The 22,048-nt window shown below is 41.7% G+C and overlaps 1 protein-coding gene across 1 annotated transcript; it reads left to right on the forward strand.

The window, feature by feature from the left end:
- Nucleotides 1-638: 638 nt before the first annotated feature.
- On the forward strand, nt 639-13,250 carry LOC309356009 (vomeronasal type-2 receptor 26-like; the record flags this gene model as incomplete). Its single annotated transcript, XM_081887184.1, has 8 exons — nt 639-847; nt 4,973-5,264; nt 6,694-6,840; nt 7,883-8,320; nt 9,910-10,137; nt 11,134-11,152; nt 12,170-13,065; nt 13,182-13,250. 8 exons carry the CDS (start codon nt 639-641, stop codon nt 13,248-13,250), a joined length of 2,298 nt encoding a protein of 765 aa, XP_081743310.1.
- Nucleotides 13,251-22,048: the final 8,798 nt, after the last annotated feature.

A 22,048-nucleotide genomic window follows, 5' to 3' on the forward strand; every position in this document is an offset into this window, starting at 1 on the left:
AAATGAAGAATGAAGCCATCAAATTTAGCATGCAAGGGGAAACATTTAATTAAATCATATAATTGACATTTGAATAATTGGCATTCATAATTGCATTAATTAGATAAAATTGTTATTGTTATAATGAGGTCGCTATTGGAACAATATTGGTAAATCAATAAAAATATATATTTAAAAAATAATAATAGTAATATTTTGGCAGTTCCCCTACGGCTGATGCACCATAGAATCTAAAAACACTGCACAACTGATTCTCTCCCCTATCATTACTCAAATTACAATAATCAATCCACCTGACTGAACCTCCAGGTGTCACAGTGGAAAAAAAGAATCAACAAGCAAGCCTGAAATGATTATAAGCTCCTCTGTGCGCCATAGACAACTAGGCAGGGCTATGTTACTTATCAGTTATCAGTTTCCCTCTTTCATATCAAACCACTGCATCTTATTTGGAATCCAAGGCATTCTGTTGTGACAATGTTCAAGCTAACAATAAGGTGGATACATGTCCTTTAAAGTGCCAAATTGACAGAGTCGGCTGCCACCCAATTTGTCTTATTCAGATCAGGTGGAGGAGAGGAATAATACTGTCGAGAGACGCAGGGGAGTCCATGCACACAAGGGTATTTGCCATCAGGATGTTCCTCCTGCTGCTTCTGCTGCTCCCCGATATAGTGTCCCAAGGACAAAGCGCTCAATGCGCAACAAATAATCCTGTTCATGTTCCACACGAGTGGTATGAGCCAGGTGACCTGGTCATTGGTGCAATGGCATCTCATATCTGTTACATACACCCCAAATTATCCTTCAAGAAACACCCTTCCCAGGACTTCATTGATGCCCCAATGTAAGTAACTGTTAATTAATATTATTTTAATTATTCCTTATGTGCAATATCTGACAGAAAATAACTTTGATTGATTGCTATAGAACTTTATTTTTTGATGTGTGGAGAGATTTTATTAGAAATCTGTACATAAAAGCTATGTGCATATTGTTGATGAACAATAAGCTTTTTTGAGTCTAATTGTGTAAAGAGAGATAGAAAAGAAAGTAGGAGAAAGAGAAAAGAGATGGCATGAAAAAATAGGAAAAGTATATAGCAAAGTAGTATGGTACTGAAGTTTTTGATGATACCTAAATTTTCAAGGTGGCAAAAACAAACACGGGTTGCTGAAGAGATGAAGAAATATGCAACAGCTTTTAAAATTACACAGTATTCTTACATAAACTTTGCTGGCTTCATCCTCTCCTTATAGGGAGGCAGGTGAATCTCTCCTTTAAAAAAAAAAAAATACATTTTTATTGAAGTTATACACAAAAACAGACATATAAGAAAATACAAAAAAAAAAAATTACAAAAAAGAGAGAAAAAAAACACATCCGAAAAAAGAAAAACACACAATCTGAACTTCCTTCCATCCTTTTGATAAGTATCAAATATCTCCTTCCATTACGTATTTGATTTTCAATCTATAATCTTAAATTCACTCGCTGGTCGTATTGTTCTAACCCCGTCAGTTCACTTTAAACATTTATTCCAATATATTTCCAAAATTTGCTCCAATTTTTCAGAAATTTCTGTTCATCCTGATCTCTTATTTTACCTGTTAATTTGTCAAGCTCAGCATAGTTTACCATTCTAATCTGCCAATCCTTTATGTTGGGGATAGTTTCCACTTTCCAATATTGTGCCAACATAATTCTCGCTGCTGTGGTGGCGTAGAGGAATATCGTCCTATCTTCCTTTTTAATTTCTTTATCCATCATTCCCAACAAGAAGGCTTCAGGCCTTTTGGGAAAAGTATACTTAAATATTTTTTTAAGTTCATTATAAATTGATTCACCCTCCACCTCGCCACATTTCCAGCATTTCTTGTCCTTTAATCTATACATTTTGGCCAATTTCACGGGGGTGTGGTACCATCTATATAGCATCTTCCAGATATTTTCTCTCAGTGCCATACATGCTGTAAACTTTATGTTACAATTCCAGACTTCCATCCACCTTTCGAAATCAATATTATAACCAAAGTCAATTGCCCATTTAATCATTGCCTCCTTCACCTCCTCATCCTTTGTGTACCACTCTAATAGTATATCATAGATTCTGGACAGGGTTTTGTTTTTGCCTTCTATTACTTCTATATTAAATTTTGATTTTTTATCATCAAAACCCACCTTCCTCTTATCCTCTTTTAACAAATCATTCACCTGGTGGTATTGCAGCCAACCAGTGAATAAATTTTTTATTTCTTCATAAGGTCTAAGTTTGGGCCCTTGGTCTGTTTTTCTTAACATTTCTTCATAGGTGGCGTTTATCTCCTCCATATTTATTTTCTTGACCGTTAAAACCTCTATTGGTGAAATCCACCATGGGGTCTTTCTTTCAAGGAGGTTTTTGTTCCTTTCCCATGCTTGGTATAATGGTCCCCTAAAAATATGGTCTTGTGGACTTTCACTTTCCCATACCAAAGGTACGAATGCCATCCGTACCAATTATTAAAGCCTTCCAGGTCCGGTAGCTCTCTATTCTCCAGTTTTATCCAATCTTTTAACCAAAGTATACAAGCCGCTTCATAGTATAAACTTAGGTCCGGGAGAGAAAAACCCCCTCTTTCTTTTTTGTCTATCAAAATTTTCATTTTTATCCGTGGCCTTTTCCCCTGCCAAATATACTTTGCCAAGGCTCTCTGCCACTCTTTACATTGTTTTAGGCCTTTAAGTATGGGGATGGTTTGGAATAAAAATAACATTCTGGGCAGAATGTTCATTTTAACAACAGCTATCCTCCCCAAAAAGGAGAGTTTCATCCTCCCCCAAATTTCCATGTCTTTCTTTATACTCCTCCAGGTGGCATCGTAATTATCCTTGTATAAATTTATGTTCTTAGCTGTTACCCAAATCCCAAGATATTTCACTTTCTTAGCTACCGCAATTTTGGTCCTTCTTTCTAGATCTATCATTTCTTCCTTTGTTAAATTTTTAACTAACATTTTGGTTTTGTTTTTATTTACCTTAAGTCCTGCCACGGCTCCAAATTCGTCAATTTTTTGTAAAGCTTCTTTTACGCTATTTTTTGGGTCTTCTAAGGTTAGTACGATGTCATCTGCAAAGGCCTTGATTTTATATTCCCTCTTTCCTACCTTGACTCCTGTGACTTCTGTTGCCCCCCTCAGTCTCTCGTTTAGTATTTCTAATACTGTTATAAACAATAGAGGGGACAGGGGGCAGCCCTGTCTGGTTCCTTTATATATACTAAAATATTCTGTTGTGGTGTTGTTTATTACCAATTTTGCCTTCTGTTCCTTGTATATAGCTTCTATGCCTTTTCTAAATTTCTCTCGCATTCCCATCATTTCCAAACTTTTCTTCAAGAAATCCCACGAGATGTTATCGAACGCTTTTTCAGCATCTATGAATACCAAGGCCGCTTGACTATCTATGCTCATATCCAAATATTCAATAATGTCTATCAAGTTCCTTACATTGTCCCTTAGTTGTCTCCCTGGGAGGAAGCCCGTTTGATCTTTATGTATTCTGTTGTTCAGAACCTTTTTTAGTCTTCTGCCATTATATCTGCAAATAGCTTATAATCATTATTTAGTAGTGAAATTGGCCTATAGTTTTTCACTTCCAAGGTATCGTCATCTTTTTTGGGAATCAAAGTAATATATGCTTCCTTCCAGGTATTCGGGATCCTTCCTTCCTTTAATATATTGTTCATCACTTCTCCTAACACTGGGGATATTTGATTACTTAGTGTTTTATAATATTTGGCCGAGAGGCCATCTGGACCTGGCACTTTCCCATTTTTCATCTTTTCAATAGCCTTCTTTATCTCTTCTTGAGTAATTTTCTGGTCTAGTATCTCTTTTTCTTCTTTTGGGATTTGTTTTAAATGATGTTCTTGCAAAAAGTGCTCTATTTCTTGTTTTGTTTCCTTTCCTCTTTTATATAAGTCCTTATAATATTTTTGAAATATCTTCCTTATTTCTTTTGGCTCTTCCACAATCCTTTCTCCTTCCCTTATCTTACTAATCGTGTTTTGTTTTCTTCTTTCTCTTATTTGCCACGCCAAATATTTGCCTATCTTGTTTGCAGATTCAAATGTCCTCTGATTCATCATTTTAATTTTCCATTCTACCTCTTGGTCAATTATTGTAGAAAGTTTAGCTTGTAATATCTTTATATTCTGCTTTGCAATCTCCTCACTGGGGTTAATGGTTAATTTTCTTTCATTTTCCATATTCTGTGTTAGGATCTGTTCCTTCTTTGACTCTTTTTCTTTTCTTACTTGACTATTTTTCTGTATTAAAAAGCCCCTCATAACTGCCTTTCCTGCGTCCCACACCGTCTCTATAGCAGTTTCCCCGTTTAAATTCCATTTGAAGTAATCTTCTATTGTCTCTATTGCCTTATTTACGATCTTCTGATCATTAAATAGAAATTCGTTCATTATCCATCTAGTTGTTTTGATATCCTTGCCTTTCAGCTCAATGTAAACCGCATTATGGTCAGATATAGTTCTTGGGAAAATTTCTGATTTAATTAAATTCTGAGTTAATTCCTTCGAGATCCAAATGCTATCTATTCGCCCCCAACTCTGATTTGGGTTTGAGAAGAAAGTATATTGTTTTATAGTGGGGTTTTTGAGTCTCCATGCATCAATTAATCCCAGATTATTTACCATGTCAAAAAAGGATCGCGGTAATTTACCTTCCTTCTTCTCTTGTTTTTTTGTTAACTTATCTAAATTTGGAGACACCACCCCATTAAAGTCACCCATTAAAATCATTTTTTGATCCATCCATTCCATCAATTTATCTCCTAATTCAGAATAGAAGGCAGATTTTTTATCGTTTGGAGCTGGCTTCATCCTCTCCTTATAAGGAGGCAGGTGAATCTCTCCTATCTAGGTTCTGTGCACTGTTTAATTTTCCCATTAAACAAAATCTCACTTCATTTGCAGGGTGTTGACAAAGTTCTACCAGCAAATCCTGGCTTTGGTCTTTGCTGTTGATGAGATCAATGAGAATCCAAGGATGTTGCCCAATGTCTCTTTCGGCTTCCACATCTATGATAGCTATTATGATTCAAAGATGACCTACCGAAACACTCTGGATCTGCTCTTTAAATCACATCACTTTGTTCCCAACTACAGGTGTGGCATCCAGAAAAATGTCATAGGAGTCATTGGGGGACTCAGCTCTGATACCTCCTGGTGCATGGCAAACGTCTTAAGTCTTTTCAAGATTCCACAGGTAGAATATGGATCTTGAAAAACAGAGATTTCACGCTTTCCTTGCATTAGGAATCTACTGATTCATAAATATGGAGTGGGGAAATAGACAAAGTAAAAGGGCCATAATATGCATATCCAACAATGTGTGTAAGAAGGGCAATTTGTGTTTAATAGATGTAATAGAAGATTTCTGTAAAGCTGCCAGGTTTGTAAAGGAGGCACCTAGACTGGTTCATGTATATCAATCCTGAAAGCACTGCACTGGCTTCCTGTGAGCTACTCAATTTATGAAATTGACAGATGACTTCAAAGGTATGAATAACTCAGAACACATTAACTAAAAATGTTCCTCCCCTTAAAAATCAAAATAGTCTGTTATGTACTGAGTTGAATAGGATCCAAACTGCAGCAGTCTGATTGGTCCTGGAACAATAGGATCCAAAAGGCAGCAGTCTGATTGGTCCTAGAACAATAGGATTCAGAATGCAGCAGTCTGATTGGTCTTAGAACAATGCAGCAGTATGATTGGTTGGCAGGAACCACCCAATCATGCTCCAGATAGAAGTGAATCCACAACCTGATTGGCTTACAGTAGAATTCCAGAATTAGCCAATCATGTGCAGCCCATTGTGTAAATAATGTATATAAAGCAGATACTTTGAGGGGACTTTCATTCATTCCTCCTCACCACTATGAGCTGAATAAAGAGCATGAAATCACTTTGCGACTCTGAGTAGATTTCATAGTCCTTTCCCAAAGTTCACTTTCAGAGGCTAAGTGAAAAAGTGTTTTCTTTCTTTCTTCTGGCATTTGTCATGTGTCATTTCAGAGCGTTATATAGTGGTGTCAGCATTGTGCTATTCTGCTACATCGTAGTATTTCGTTTTAGTTGTTTTAAATAGTGCTGGTACAGTATTTTATATTTACTGATATTTTATATGATTTGGTTTATAGTGCTCAGAGAAGAATAGAATATACAATATAATGGAGATCTTCAGGATTTCCCAGGAAATCTTCCTGAGAGAGTTCTTAGTAGGTAGAGAAACAACCGCTCCCTACATTCATTACAAAGTTTACAGATCAAAAGTACATGGTCAACAATTTCTATCACTCCACTTCCATCTTGGAATTTTGCTTAATCATCCACTTAGTATATTAACATGAGCCATTATAAATGCTCCCCTATTCTTCTTTTTTAAAAAAATAATATTTATTAAATTTTCCACTTTAACAATCCAATAAATTCATATTAAATATTCCAAATTATACATATTATTCAACCATCAAACAGTCCAAATATTAGGCCAAATTATAAAAAAAAATTGGAGGTATCTTCCCATGTTCTCAGGCTGGGGTGGTTCTGATCATTTCATTCTTCTGCTGCTTTCATAATTTTCACGATAGTTCCCATAAATCATTCCGATGTTAATATTTATTACATTTCACAGCCTCTGAACAAGCAAGATAAAACAAAACAATATATTCTGTGTGGAATTTACATCCCGAGTTCCCTCTGTATGTTCACGGTGTCTCTTCACAAAGTGATGTTTCCGCCAAGCCAGTCCAAAAAGCTTCTCACCTCAGGCAGCAGCCAAGTCAGTCGAGATAAAATCAAAGCAAGGCCCAATGCTTTTAAGACCAGCTGTCCTTCAAATGGTTAACCTGTCCAGAGAAGGTTTTGCCATATAAAACTGGGGATGCAAATATTAAGTAAGATATTAAAAGGCACCTATCCCCCAAAGGCTCCACATTTAATTTTGCAAGCTGGTCTACTTTCGATCATGGCCGCTCAGTTAATTGGAGCTGCATCATTCTGATTCTAATTCCAGGCAAACTTCCCAAGGTTTTTTTTTTGCATCTCTCCAGTCATTCTCCAAATCAAAGTTGGGAAACTCTTTATTCTCTTCCAAATATATCTGCAGCCAAATACTTTGAACTTGGTTTTCCACCTTTGAATAATTGTTATTTCCACGCAGTTAATGACTATTAGAATCATATTATATCACCAAATAAACCACCTCTCCAGTCTCGCTTGCTATAAATAATCAGGCAGTTGGTTCTTTCAGAGGAGGATTTTGCCACATAACATAGCAAAACGAAATATAATAACAAAGGAGGCTCAACCCCCCCTTTCAGTTCCAACATACAAAGTCAACATAGATGTTTATCCTTTTTCCGTTCGAATCCTTTTTCGCACCTCAGTGGATGAATTAATTAGAAGAGTAGTTTCTTCCCCTTCGCTCAGATCATGTCCAAAACCTAAATCCAGTTTTTCATCTTAAGAACTGGAAGCTTGCTGCTAATTGGAGGCGACTTTGGAGAGTTGCCAAGAAACGATCCAGGCTTTCCACCCAGCTGCCCCCAGCCCCTCCTTCTGATACAATCAATATGTACAAGAATGAAGCTGCGATGATGCCATAATCATAATAAATATCAAGAGAAAACATGGAGCAAGGTTATCTGTGTTTTCCTATATAAGCTGGGGTTGGTGCTCTCCCTAAACTTGGTAAACTTGGCATACAGATTCAATATATATTCAATATTTTTAGTGTGCGTGCACGTGTTTATATTTGAATAAATTGGAGTATCAAGAGTTCTTGTTTCCACTTGGAAACGTTTGGCTTTTGCTTTTTCCAGATTTCATATGGTTCATTTGAACCAGCCATAAATGATGGAACCAAGTTCCCTTCCTTTTACCGCATGGTCCCCAATGAAGACCTTCAGTATCAGGGAATTATCCAGTTACTTCTGCATTTCAGATGGAAATGGGTTGGGCTCATCACTCCAGCTAATGAAGCTGGGGAACGTTTCTTACAGACAATTGAGCCAATGCTTTTCAAGAAAGGAATCTGTTCAGCATTCACAGAAAGCGTTAAACCCAATATACATTATAACATTAACTTACTAGAAACGCTGGAGGACTCAAGGATTTTATTACCAACTTTCACAACCAGCAGAGCCAATGCAATTCTTCTATATGGAGAAAGTAGATCTAGTATATGGTTGTCAAGTGCTTTAATCATAATGGAGTTAACTCAGCTACTATTTCCTCAAAAGAAGTCACATGTAGGAAAAGTATGGATTACAACTACCCAAATTGATTTCATATTATATAGCCTTCAAAAAAAAATTAATGTTAATATACGAATTCTCCATGGTGCAATATCCTTTGCAATTCACTCCAAGAAGATTCACAACTTTCAAGACTTTCTTCAGAGTGTATACCCTCATTGGACAGACACAGATGGTTTTATCCAAGATTTCTGGGAAGATGCATTCAGTTGTTCACTTCCAAATTCCACTCTCTCAGCAACCATGTGTACTGGAGAGGAGATGCTGGAGAGCCTCCCTGCACCATTTTTTGAAATGAGCATGACTGGCCACAGCTACAGTGTTTATAATGCTGTCTATGCTTTGGCACATGCCTTAAATAGCATGCACTTGGCTGGAGCCATCCGCAACAGAAGAGGTGCTAAGGGAAAACTCTCTCCTTGGTATGCAAATCCTTGGCAGGTATTGTTCCCTCTTACAAAGCATTCACTGCATTGGTACATTATGTGAGTTGGCATTTAATCATCAGTAAATAAATAAAAGAATAAAACTTAAGAAATTAAAAATAAACCTTAAGTAAATTTATTGTATGAAAGATGGGAATTAGAATACTTCCTATAATGATACTAAACAGACTTTAGATGACACAGACTTTCAGAAGCAACAGACTACAAACAACTACCTCCTTCACGCTGCAAACCCTCCGTTTTCTCCCCATATCCCTCCCCAATTCTCTCTGTCTCTCTTACCTGTCCAGTTACCCAGTGGTGTAAGATTGGGGGCCTGGGGCCCATGGCCCTGGTAGCATTATTCTGAGGGAGCACAACCAGGACCCCAACCCCCAGGCACTGGCTATTGCAGGGATCCTCATATCCAAGAGAAAAGAGAAGAGCAGCCCATCAGGGAGCAGCCACTTCCTGAGCACGTCTTGGAAGGCCCCATTGCCAACTCCTCATCTTTCCCTGTCTGCCAATCACCAGGGGTTACTGGCCTCACTGGTAGGTCCCCAGAAGACACTGGCAACTGTTTGATCTCTAGACCCTGCATTTCTCCCTTCTCCTCTTCTGCCTCTGAGTCTGGATTTCAGTCTGCTGAAATTTTCCTGCTCCCTTAACCCTGTTGCCTCTTCTGTTTCTGACACCTCTTCCTCCCTGTTGGCTCCCTCTTCGCCCACTGACAACTCCTTGTCATCCCACCACCAATCCCCTGCCTCTGAGCCCCCTTGCTTGGGGTGTCCCTTTCGGATTCCCCAGCAGCTGCTTCCTCCGACTCCTCTGCATCTAACATCCAACCATGCTCAAATCCACTCTATAAATTATGGAAAGGTCCAGTCCGATGTTCTCACGTTGCTTTCCTATCCTTTGAGGACATAAGCTCCCATCTCTTCTCTTACATGATTTCTCAAATCCCTTCCCTTTCTTGGATCTTGACAAAGGCTGGTCTCAAGCAAGGAGGTCTATGGTCCCATCTCTCCATAATATCTTGATGCAAGTCTGATGAAAGTTGAATTGGCACAGGTTCATGATTTCCTACTCCTCCTGTATGTGCAACTAAAATATGGATGCTCTTCGTTGTGAACTGAAGTGTTTAACTTTGATTCTCTTTCCACTTAGCTCCACTCATTCCTGCAGAGAATCTCATTCAACAACAGTGCTGGGGATGAAATTGCATTAAATGAATATGGAGAGTTAGCAGCTGGCTTTGATATTACCAACTTGGTCACTTTCCCAAATAATTCCTATGTCAGAGTCAAAGTGGGCAGCTTGGATCCTCAGGCCCCTCCGGGCAAAGAGCTCACCATTAATGAAGACAGAATCAAATGGCACAGACGCTTCACTAAGGTATGGAAATAAAGGCACAGTCCCTGAAAACCGAGAATTTCTGATTATCCACAAAATGGGATGTAACAAAAGCACTTCACACATTATTCATTTTGAAATTCACTAGCACTTAAAACCACTTCAGACTAGTGATGAGTTAGAATCGACGAGTGCTCCCAGACCTCTTGCTTCAAACGGAAGGCATAGAACCCGAAAGCATTTCTCTCTGAGACAGGATGTTGCCTAACAGGAAACCACTACCCAAAAGTCATGGAATGATTTCCTATTGCTAGTTTCCTGTAATGACCCTGCAGGTAGGAGCAGAACCACTATAATGGCTTACCTTTAATTCCTTGTGCCACACAAAGGAACACCATGTGGACTCCTTGAAGCAAATGCCGTTAGGTGGTGACTCCATCAAAAGGCCAAACCAGGGGTGAAATCACACAGAATTCGGTGTGATTTCACCCCTGGCTTGGCCTTTTCATGGAGTCAAACACAGGTTGGATGGTCCAGGCATGAATACTGACATCTTCTTAAGCTTGTATGATGCTTAGAACAGCAGCTTTTTACCCTACTGTATGTGACACTTGTGTGTTGTAGTTTAGTCGTTTAGTCGTGTCCGACTCTTCATGACCCCATGGACCAGAGCACGCCAGGCACTTCTGTCTTCCACTGCCTCCTGCAGTTTAGTCAAACTCATGCTGGTAGCTTCGAGAACACTGTTCAACCATCTCGTCCTCTGTTGTCCCCTTCTCCCCTCCACCTTTCCCAACATCAGGGTCTCTTCCAGGGAATCTTCTCTTCTCATGAGGTGGCCAAAGTATTGGAGTCTCAGCTTCAGGACCTGTCCTTTCAGTGAGCACTCAGGGCTGATTTCCTCAAGAATAAGTGTACCTACGGATAATCTCACGCTATTAGTCCTCCCATTTACTAATAAATCACCTGATAGTGGATATTTGGTAAATTCCCCAAAACAATATCATAATATTATACTCTTCCTATCTCTTTGCATAGGTGCCACCGCTTTCTGTATGTAATGCCAAGTGCCATCCTGGTTACGGGAAGAAAAAGAAGGAGGGGGAGAAGTTTTGCTGCTATGATTGTGATCCATGTGCAGAGGGAATGATTTCAAATGAGAAAGGTTAGAGATGACATCTTAAGATACTGCAGAACCTCTGGGCTCCTGGGAATTTAGTTGACATTAAACTGCTGCAGGAGAGAAGGCTTAAATTAACAGATTTGTTCTTCTCATTGTTTATAGATAACATCAATATATTTTTACCTTTAAAATCTTGAAGTTTTCTTTTTTAAGTGGAAGCTAATATATTCTGGGGACACGGGTTGTGCTGTGGGTTAAACCACAGCACCTAGGACTTGCAGATCAGAAGGTTGACACGTCAAATCCCCACGACTGGATGTTCTGCCACTGCTTGGTCCCTGCTCCTGCCAACCTAGCAGTTTGAAAGCACATCAAAGTGCAAGTAGATAAATAGGTACCACTCCAGCGGGAAGGTAAATGGCGTTTCTGTGCGCTGCTCCGGTTCGCCAGAAGTAGCTTAGTCATGCTGGCAGCATAACCCGGAAACTGTACACTGGGTCCCTCAGCCAATAAAGCGAGAGGAGTGCCGCAATTCCTAATGGTCAGGGGTCCCTTTACCTTTAATATATTTTACCTCCATCTTCTACAAAATTAGGGTGGAATAGAAGTGGTGTTTTCTCCTCGAATAATTAGGTTTTTGACAATAGGGTGAAAGTCTTATCAAACTCGCTTTTCCGAGATCCAAAGATTTCAGTTGTAATGTATTTATTTTGTTGTACTTTTTATGTGGCTCTAAGAAAAAGCAGGGGGACAGTAAAAAAAAGATGTCACCCATGTAGAAAATTCCAGAATTGATACACAAGTTTTATTTTTGATACGCCTAGTAGAAAAGCATTTGGGCTTATACATTCTGACATAAAAAACACTATGCGAAATGGACTAGTGATGAGGAAATTCTTAAGAATACTTTTGATTACTTCAAATTGTCATGCATTGTTTGTGTATTTTCAGACATGGAAACTTGTGTCAGTTGCCCAGCAGATCAGTATCCAAACAGCGGCCAGGATCTATGCATTCCTAAGATTCCAAACTTCCTAGCCTTTGATGAAACCCTGACCATTGTTTCAACTTCCTCTGCACTTTTATTCTCCCTCATCACAATTTTAGTGCTAGGCATCTTCATTAAGTATCGCAATACAGCCATAGTCAAAGCCAACAACCGAAGTCTCACCTATGGTCTCCTTATCTCCCTCCTCTTGTGTTTCCTCTCTTCTTTGTTGTTTCTTGGAAAACCTAATATGCTGACTTGCCTTCTCCGACAAACTGTTTTTGGCATTGTCTTCTCTGTGGCCCTCTCCAGCATCTTAGCCAAAACCATATTGGTGGTTTTGGCATTCATGGCTACCAAACCAGGATCCAATATGAGGAAATGGGTAGGCAAAGAACTGGCTTATTCCATTGTCTTTTTCTGTTCCGTTGTTCAAGTAGGAATCTGTGTCCTCTGGCTGGCAACCTCTCCCCCATTCCCAGATGTGGACATGCACTCAATGCCTGAAGAAATCATATTTCTTTGTAATGAAGGGTCAGTCTCCATGTTCTATTGTGTTTTGGGCTACATGGGATTCCTGGCCACTATCAGCTTCACTGTGGCCTTTCTAGCCAGGAAATTGCCTGACACTTTCAATGAAGCCAAGTTCATCACCTTCAGCATGCTGGTCTTCTGCAGTGTTTGGCTCTCCTTCATTCCAACCTACATGAGCACCAGAGGAAAATACATGGTAGCTGTGGAGATCTTCTCCATCTTTGCTTCTGGTGCTGGGTTACTGGCTTGCATTTTTCCCCCTAAATGCTACATTATTGTGGTGAGGCCTGACCTGAACAACAGAGAGCAGCTAACCCAAAGAAAGGTATAAATTACAGTGGAATTTTTGGTTCTGTTGGGACTTGCTGGCTTGTATCACTTTACACATCCTAACTCTGGATATGTGTAGAATTTGCTTCTTAATTTTTTTGTCTGCCAAAGTTTCCCAAATCAAAGGGTGCAGATTTTTCCTCAGGTTCTACACCCAAAGCCTTTTTCACAAAGGAGTAATGCTGTAAAGCAGTGGAGGTTTAGGTTCAAATTTTCCTTCTCCTAGGTGGGCTCCCTTCCAAGGTTTACGAGACCCATATGCCCCTCATTTCCCTCGACAGCACCTACAGTAGCCACCTTTTTAAGCACTGGGCCCACTTTTGCTCTCATCTTCTACATCCTATCTTTGCATGCAGAGAAATTCCCTAACACACTGAGGATTTGAGGCCCATTGGCTGCCCTCACCTGGTTTAGGCAGTCAGTTGAATCTGTTTTGTGGTATGTGGCTGCTGTTGCAAGCTGACAACTTCTAGGAGCCACAGGTGAGAACTGAGGGCCGGGTGGGGATCTGAGGTAGACAAACTACCCCAGAAGGAGCACGACTTGTTCCCCGCTAGAGTTACTACCCCTCCCTAACACTCCATCCCCCCTGTCATGTATTACTGTATATTTAAAGCAAATGGAATCTTAATAGCAAAACTCTCAGCCTTTTCATTTAGAAATGGTTAAGTTCAGTTGATCAACGTTGTACATGCACTGTATGAATGATTGTTAATAAAAAGCCTCTTATCAATTTCTTCATGGAATCTGCAAATTCATCTTTAAGACAACACAGGGTACCAGAAACAAAAAACAATGTGAAATTGTTGAGGGCTCTACATTCTTTATCTCTAACCCACAAGGCAGCTGAGGAATAGAAGAAGGAGAAGTTTAAAACAGTCATTTCCCTTTTTTAAAAAAAAATAGTTTTAAGAAAGAAAAGTAGCAGAGATATGCAACAATATTTGAAGGAAAACACACTGGATATTACTAACACTAATAGGACAAACCTTTTATTTCTGAACTATACTTCTAACCAGTTTGAAAGAGAGGCGGCAGCGAATATCTCAAGTAAGCCAAATGGCTTCAGAGAATACAGATGTGTTGTTTGTAAAGTTGATTCTAAAGTCTATTTCTGTTATAATTTTCAATTACTTAATAATTTCAATTACTTAAAACAATATCAAATTGTAATACTAATACTAAGCACTCAAATACTGAATCATATAAATTAGGTTTCCCCCCCCACCCACATGCTAGATGATTTCCTTTATTTCTGCATTCCAAAATCTTATTAATTTCTATTATATTCCGGTCAAAATAATAATCCCTTATACAACAACTGCAATATTAATAACTTCTATTCATGTTGACACATTAAATGATTCATAGAACTACAAATATGGCACTCAAACTACATTCTTGTTCTTCCTGTCTGTGGCAGTTATTATGTCCGTGGTGTTTCTTCCAATCCTTGTAAAATGTTGTGTTTGTTGTGACGGAAAAGTTGGTTCCCCAATTATTTCTTTTTACTTTTTTTCTCCTACCAGCAAATGGTTAAAGAGCGGCAGCCTCTGATTGGCCTTGTTTCCAGGAGGGAGAGTTTTAAAGGAGCAGATTTTGAGTGAGATGGAGTTAGACTGTGGTTAAGAGGGGAGCTGAGTTGAGGTAGTTGAGGTGGGAGGTTGGGAGGTAGGTAGGGAGATAGGATAGGAGTCAGGTTGAAATATAAAGATTGTGGAGGAGGGAGAGTTGGTTCTGGAATAAAACATCCCCTCTGAGTGTACAGTGAAGGACTGAGGGTATTGTCCTACAGGAGTAATAGGACTAATTCTTCCTGGGAGAGTGAGGGTGAGACAGGAGAAGTAGGATCTGAAAGAGATGAGTCTACTTAGTCTCAAACTAATCTGGAGGGGAAAGACTCTTCTGAGGAAAGAAGAGACTCCCAAATCCCAGTGAAGGAAGTGGGGAGGTGGTGAGCCCTTAAGACTTTTACTGAAAGCACCTCAGGAGCTGCATTTTTGAAAGGGGCGTATAACTGAAGGAAAGTACCACCTTAGAAAGGAACCAAACTATAAAGCCGAAACCTCTGAAAGCGAATTGAAGTGAACTAGCGTATTCTTATTGAAGTAACCTATGTTTCTCCACTTTTATTATACTACCTTGTTTTTAAAAATAAATCTTTATTGTTTATTTAAAGAACAGCTGCTTGAGACTCCAACTTCTTGGTTATCCCCTCACAAAGATCGTCCACAGGATAAGCTGGGATAGTTAGGTTTTGTTTTTAAGCCTTCCGGTCAAAAGTTGTTCAGTGTGTTGGGGGCAATATATTAAAGTGAAGCAGGCACATTGTCAGGGAACTGGGGGCTGAGAAAGGGGAAACGCTGGGGAAATATAGAGAGCAGCCTCCGATAATGAGCAGCTGCACCTCGTCAGAGAGGGAAGATGAGGAGGGGCTATCAGGAAGCAATGAATCAGGGAGGGGGAAACAACTTCCGGGGCTTCGCTCTTTACGTAAGGGAGGAAGGAAAAGGGGAGGCTTCAGGAAGATGTTATGTTGGAGAGGGCGAAGGGAGGGGGCAGTTTCGGCAACTGACACCAACTGAGAAGGGCATGCTTTTGGGGGCCACTAGGTGGCGCATCGGAAGATGGCTGACAATAACATCTCTCCGACCCACACGAGGTAATTTGGAGGCTATGATGGGGGTAATTAGCCTCCTTAAACCCCCCAGGATTGTGGGGGGGGACAGCCCTTGCCTGCTGTGCCCTATACCACCCCCCAATTTGTGGGGGTGGGGGTACTAGGCACAAAGCCCTCCTGTGGGATTCCGGCACTCCTCGACGCCGTCCCTGATTCGCGCCGCTAGTTGCAAGGATCTTCAAAAGAAACAATTTGGACGAGATTAATTGCACATGCTTCAAGGAAAAAGGGGAGTAAAGACTGCTGACAGAAGAGATCTCTGATAACAAGACAAGAATAAAATATGAGAAGATACGTCAAGATACGGTACGACGAATGACTGAGGGGGGAGGGGGGAAACCTGCCTCCCCTTTTTTCATGTGATTTAACAAGAATCCCCTCCCCTAATGAGTCAGAAATTAAGGACTTAAGCTGTGGATTTAAGGCTGTGTGGAGATAAACTTTCGATCCAAAGCAATGTTTCAAGATGAAGCTGGAAAGCTAAGAGTTTTGGAATGACGCAGTTAAAAATGCCGTAGCCATTTTGGGAGGCATTGTTGGAGCTCTTGGGTCTGGGAGGAGAAAGAGAGAAATAGAGTTGTTTACATATCGTGGATCAACTCCTCAGTGGGACTTAAGAGCGACAATGCCAAATTTATGATGGAAAGAGTGATGTTATCTACGAAGGAGATATATGGAAACCATCTGGACTTAGTGGAGGAACGGGAAATCCACACAGGATTATTATACTTGCTTATCGGCTTAAGGAGACTAACAGAAGAGATCGCAAAGGAAAAAGAGAAATTATACGAACAAGATATGATGTGGATAGAATTATGAACTTTGTCTGGACTGATTGGGACTGATTTGGACATTAACGCAGTAATAAGAAGATGATCTGAATCCCCCTTTGGATCTTGAAGTATGGGTTCCCCCAACAAAATTTAAAAATTTGGCTTTGTAATTTGGAATTTATATGATGTGATTTAATTTGATGTGATTGGCCAGTTAATAAAAAATATTTTTTAAAAAAGAGAGAAGGGCATGCTTTTAAGAGCTCCGGATTGTAAATAGTATAATGGACTTAATAAATCTTGTAAAGCTGGCTGGAGTCCTGGGCTCTTATCTCTTCTAGCACCCACTTGCCGAAACTCATATGCCGGGTGCTAGCAAGAAAGGACAGATAACAGCAATGGAAGAGACAGCAACGAAAGAATTTGCTGAGTTGAAGCAATGTCATTTGCAATTGGAAGAGCACACGCAGGAGCTGCGAATTAGTCTGGAGGAGAGTCATTCGCAAAATAAGGAACCAAGGGGTGACCTGCTGGGAAGGAAAATGCCTTCATTGGTCGGTAGGTTCGATGGGGACCCTCAGGAATATTTGCGCTTTAAGACTGAAATGAAATATGCATCAGAGCTCCAGGGGAGTGAATTTGCTAACGAGCAGTAGAGAGTGGCATTTGTAATCAGTCATCTATCTGGGACGGCTAGGGAATGGGTGAGGCCCCTAATTGCCACCGGTAACGATGCACTCCGGTACTTGGGGAAGTTTTATGAGGCGATGGATGCCATGTTTACAAATGAGAGCCAAGTTGATATGACTCAGCAGCAACTACTGGCTTTGAGGCAAGGGAAACTGACTGTCCGCAGTTACTGGTCTCAATTTGCCATGCTGGTCCACAAGCTGGGCTGGGATTTGAGTTCTTAACCAGTGCAGGCCCTTTTTAAGGCAGGCCTAAATTCAAACGTGAAAGATGAGCTTTCAAGAGGCCCCAGGCCCAAAGATATGGACTCGTTAACCAAGGCTGCCTTAGCTGTTGGAATCAGACAGGAAGCCCGTTTGCTGGAGAGGCGGGAGAACAGAGGGGAGGGTTTCCATGGCAATCGCATTCCTGAGATGCTGGCAGGGGCTACTCAAGGTCGGAGTCAGCCAGAGCCCATGGAAATCGACTCAGCCCGTGCATGGGAGCATTCAAAAGTCCAGCCACAGGGCAAAAAGGAGGGAAAGGACTGGCAGGCTGCCAAGAAGTGTTTTCTGTGCCAGAAACCAGGCAACTTTGCCAGAGTGTGTCCTGAATGTAGTAACTGGCAGGGAATGGTGGGGGCCACTCCACAGGGAGAAGATGAAGTGCCCCAGATGCAGGGAAACGGGAAAGCCTGGCTGGTGGGAAACTGGGGCAGCAACCAGGCAGGAGCAGCAGCGAAGAGCCCCGACCAGGCCACCCCAAAGCAGGCATAGTGGTTAGGATGCTGCAAGAGCTCCCAAATGGCCACACAATGGAGGTCCACGCCTTAGTGGATTCGGGGGCCAGTGCTAACTTCTTCAGCAGGGACTTTGCTGCACAGCACCAGCTGCATCTCCTGCCCCTTGATTTTCCTCTGCAAGTTACCACGATTGATGGAAGGGAACTTTTGGGAGGGGAAGTCATGCATCAGACTCCTCCCATGTGAATGTGGATTTCCACGCACTCCGAGACCATCGCTTTTCACGTAGCCACCTTGGCTGGGCCACCCATTATTCTGGGAATGAGTTGGTTGGCCTTGCATGGGACTTGGAGGAGGTGTTCAGTGAGAGAGAGGCCGGCACGTTACTGCCTCACCGGCCATATGATTGCCAGATCAACTTGGTCCCGGGGGCCAAGCTACCGGTGGGTAAGCTGTACTCAATGTCCGACCAAGAGATACAGGAGTTGAAGGAGTTTATTGACAAAAACTTGAAAAGGGGGTTCATCAGGGAGTCCAAGGCAGTGGGTGGCAGCCCTGTGTTCTTTGTGGACAAGAAGACAACAAAAGAAAAGAGACTTGTAGTTGACTTTAGAATTTTGAACTCCTTGATGGAACCCCTGGCCTTCCCCATGCCAAGAATCGACAACGTTTTGGCAAGAGTGCGGAAAGGGAAAAATTTTACTAAGCTAGACCTCGGGGGGCGCACAATCTCATTAGGGTGTGAGAGGTAGACGAATGGAAAACCCCCATGTTTATCCACCTTGGGGCATTTGAATATCTCGTTATGCCCTTCGGCTTACAAAGCGGAAGCCCATGCTTTCAGGCGTTCATGCACCACGTTCTGGGACCGCTACTGTACCGTAACTGCGTTTGTTTTTTGGATGACATTCTGGTATACTCCGAGAACGAAAAGCAGCATGTGGAGGACTGCGTGAGGTTCTGGGGAAGCTAAAGGAGAATCGCCTGTGGGTAAAGCTGGAAAAGTGCCAGTTCCACACGAGGGAGGTTGAGTTCCTGGGCTACCAGCTGTCGGATAAGGGTCTAGCAATGGATCCTGAGAAGGTGAAAGCCGTGGTGGAATGGAAAAGCCCCAAGACCGGATGTTCTGTGGTTCCTGGGGTTCAGCAACTTCTACAGGAAGTTCATCAAGAACTTTCCACGTTTGACGGCGCCCATAACTGACTGCCTTAGTGGGAAGAAGAAGTGGACTGAGGCGGCGCAAGAGGGATTTGAGAAACTGAAGAAGGTTTTTGCCTCGGAGGAGCAGTTATTGCACGTCAACCCTGACCTGCCGCTGCGAGTGGAAACTGATGTGTCAGACCGGGCCATCAGAGTGGTCCTGATGCAGCAAGATGGTAGGGGGGGATTGGAGACCATGCGCCTTTTTCTCCAGGAAACTGAAAAAGTCAGAGCTAAACTACAGTATTTACAACAAAGAATTGCTTGCTATTTTTGCAGCTTTCAAACAGTGGAGACACTTCCTGATTGGTGCGCAACATCAGATACAGGTGTGCACGGTTCATAAGAACCTGGAGTACTGGCGGACGGCACATGTGTTGTGCCAAAGGCAAATATGCTGGGCGGAGTTTTTTGCCAACTTCAACTTTAGGATTCAGTACGTTCCAGGAGAGCAGAACGTGAGGGCGGATGCGCTATCACGCAAACCGGAGTACTGGGTGGAAGAGGGACCTCCTGTAGCCAGGCTCATGTTCCTGGAGAACAGGTGGACTTGTGGGGGGTCACTAGTGGAGGACAATGAACTGGTGCAACTGATCAGAAACGATGCTTTTACTCAGCGGAAGCTGAACAAACTTAAGGAAAACGGGGGAGGTGAGGGATGTTTCGAGGAGAAAGGGGGGCTTTTGTTCTATCAGGGGGCACTGTATGTCCCAGGTGAATTCCCTAAGGGCCATGATCCTCAAGCAGCTCTACGACAACCCCACTGCGGGACATTTTGGGCAATACAAGACCATGTTGTTGGTTACAAGGGACTTTTGGTGGCCCAAGGTGAGGGAGGACGTGCAGGAATACGTGAGAGGTTGCGACACCTGTCAGAGGGCCAAAGGGGAGAGGGCTGCTCCGGCAGGGTTACTAGAACCTTTGCCCACACTAGGGAAGCCATGGGAAGTGGTGTCTGTAGATTTTATAACTGACCTACCTGTGTCCAGAGGTAAAACATCAGTCATGGTAGTGGTGGATCTACTAACCAAGATGTGTCACTTTGTGCCGTATTCCCATGCAGTGACGGCGGAGGAGACAGCCAAGCTGTTCGTAGACCATGTGTTCCGGTTGCATGGGAGTCCTTCTAAGGTAATTTCTGACTGTGGGACGCAGTTCACCTCACAATTTTGGCGCAAGCTCATGGGTTTGCTGCAAGTAGAAGTGAGCTTCACGACAGCAAGGCACCCCGAAACCAACGGGCAAGCGGAGAGAGCAAATGCCATTTTGCAACAGTATTTGCGGTGTTATGTCAGTCAGAGACAGAACGACTGGGTGGACAAATTAGCACTAGCAGAATTTGCGTACAACAACACTGAGAACGTGTCCACAGGGATGACTCCTTTCTTTGCCAATCACGGGTGTCACTCCAGGGCCTTTCCGGGGAGGGGAGAAGAGTCATCGAGTGTGCCAGCCGCTGAACAGTTTGCGGAAGAGATGGAGGCCATTCACCAACAGCTTCAGTTGAACTTGGAGAGGGCCAAAGAGGGAAGCAGGCAGGCATCAAAGACCAGAGGAGGTCATCCGGGTGGGGGATAGGGTGTGGTTCTCCAGACAGGGGTTGCCCTGGAGGGGTGGGTGCAAAAAGCTCAAGCCCAGGAGAGTGGGTCCCTTTGAGGTCATCCAACAGGTCAATCCCGTGGCGTTTAAGTTAATGCTGCTGAACACTATGAGGATTCATCCTGTCTTCCACAGGTCACTGCTGTCACCCTATCGGGAAGGGAGCAACCATCAGGGTAGGGGGAAGGAAAAAATAAGGATTACACTTAGAGTTCTTCACTTGAAACTTTATAAATTACCTAATATACCAACACAAATAGAAATCATGAGACTGTAGCCGTTATATAAGAGATTATTATATGTGCATGGAATGCAATGAAAATTATTAAAATAGTGGAACACAGAATTAATGAAGAAGAATGAAGCCATCAAATATAGCATGCATGGGGGCCAGTTTAATTAAATCATATCGTTTGACATTTAAATAATTGGCATTCATAAATGCATTAATTAGATAAAATTGGTATTGTTATAATGAGGTCGCTATTGGAACAATATTGAAAAATCAATAAAAATATATATTTAAAAAATAATAATAGTAATATTTAGGCATTTCCCCTACTGCTGATGCGCCACAGAATCCAAAAACACTGCACAACTGATTCTCTCTCCTATCATTACTCAAATTACAATAATCAATCCACCTGACTGAACCTCCAAAGGCCGGAGTGGGAAAAAAGAATCAACAAGCAAGCCTGAAATGATTATAAGCTCCTCAGTACTCCATAGACAACTAGACTGGGCTCTGTTACTTATCAGTTATCAGTTTCCCTCTTTCATATCAAACCACTGCATCTTATTTGGTATACAAGGCATTCTGTTGTGACAGTGTTCAAGTTAACAATAAGGTGGATACATGTCCTTTAAAGTGCCAAATTGACAGAGTCAGCTCCCACCCAATTTGTCCTGTTCAGATCAGGTGGAGGAGGGTAATAATACTGTCGAGAGACGCAGGGGAGTCCATGCACACAAGGGTATTTGCCATCAGGATGTTGCTCCTGCTGCTTCTGCTGCTCCCCAATATAGTGTCCCAAGGACAAAGAGCTAAATGTGCAACAAATAATCCTGTTCATGTTCCACACGAGTGGTATGAGCCAGGTGACCTGGTCATTGGTGCAATGGCATCTCATATTTATTACATAGTCCGCAAGGTTTCCTTCAAGAAACACCCTTCCCAGGACTTCATTGATGCCCCACTGTAAGTAACTGGTAATTAATATTATTTTAATTATTCCTTATATGCTAAATCAGACAGAAAATAACTTTGATTGATTTGAAGGGGGGATAGCTTTAGAACTTTATTTTTTAATGTGTG

The sequence above is a fragment of the Podarcis melisellensis genome (assembly GCF_964234715.1).
Source record: "Podarcis melisellensis genome assembly, chromosome: 13".
In the NCBI taxonomy this organism is placed as follows: Eukaryota; Metazoa; Chordata; class Lepidosauria; order Squamata; family Lacertidae; genus Podarcis; species Podarcis melisellensis.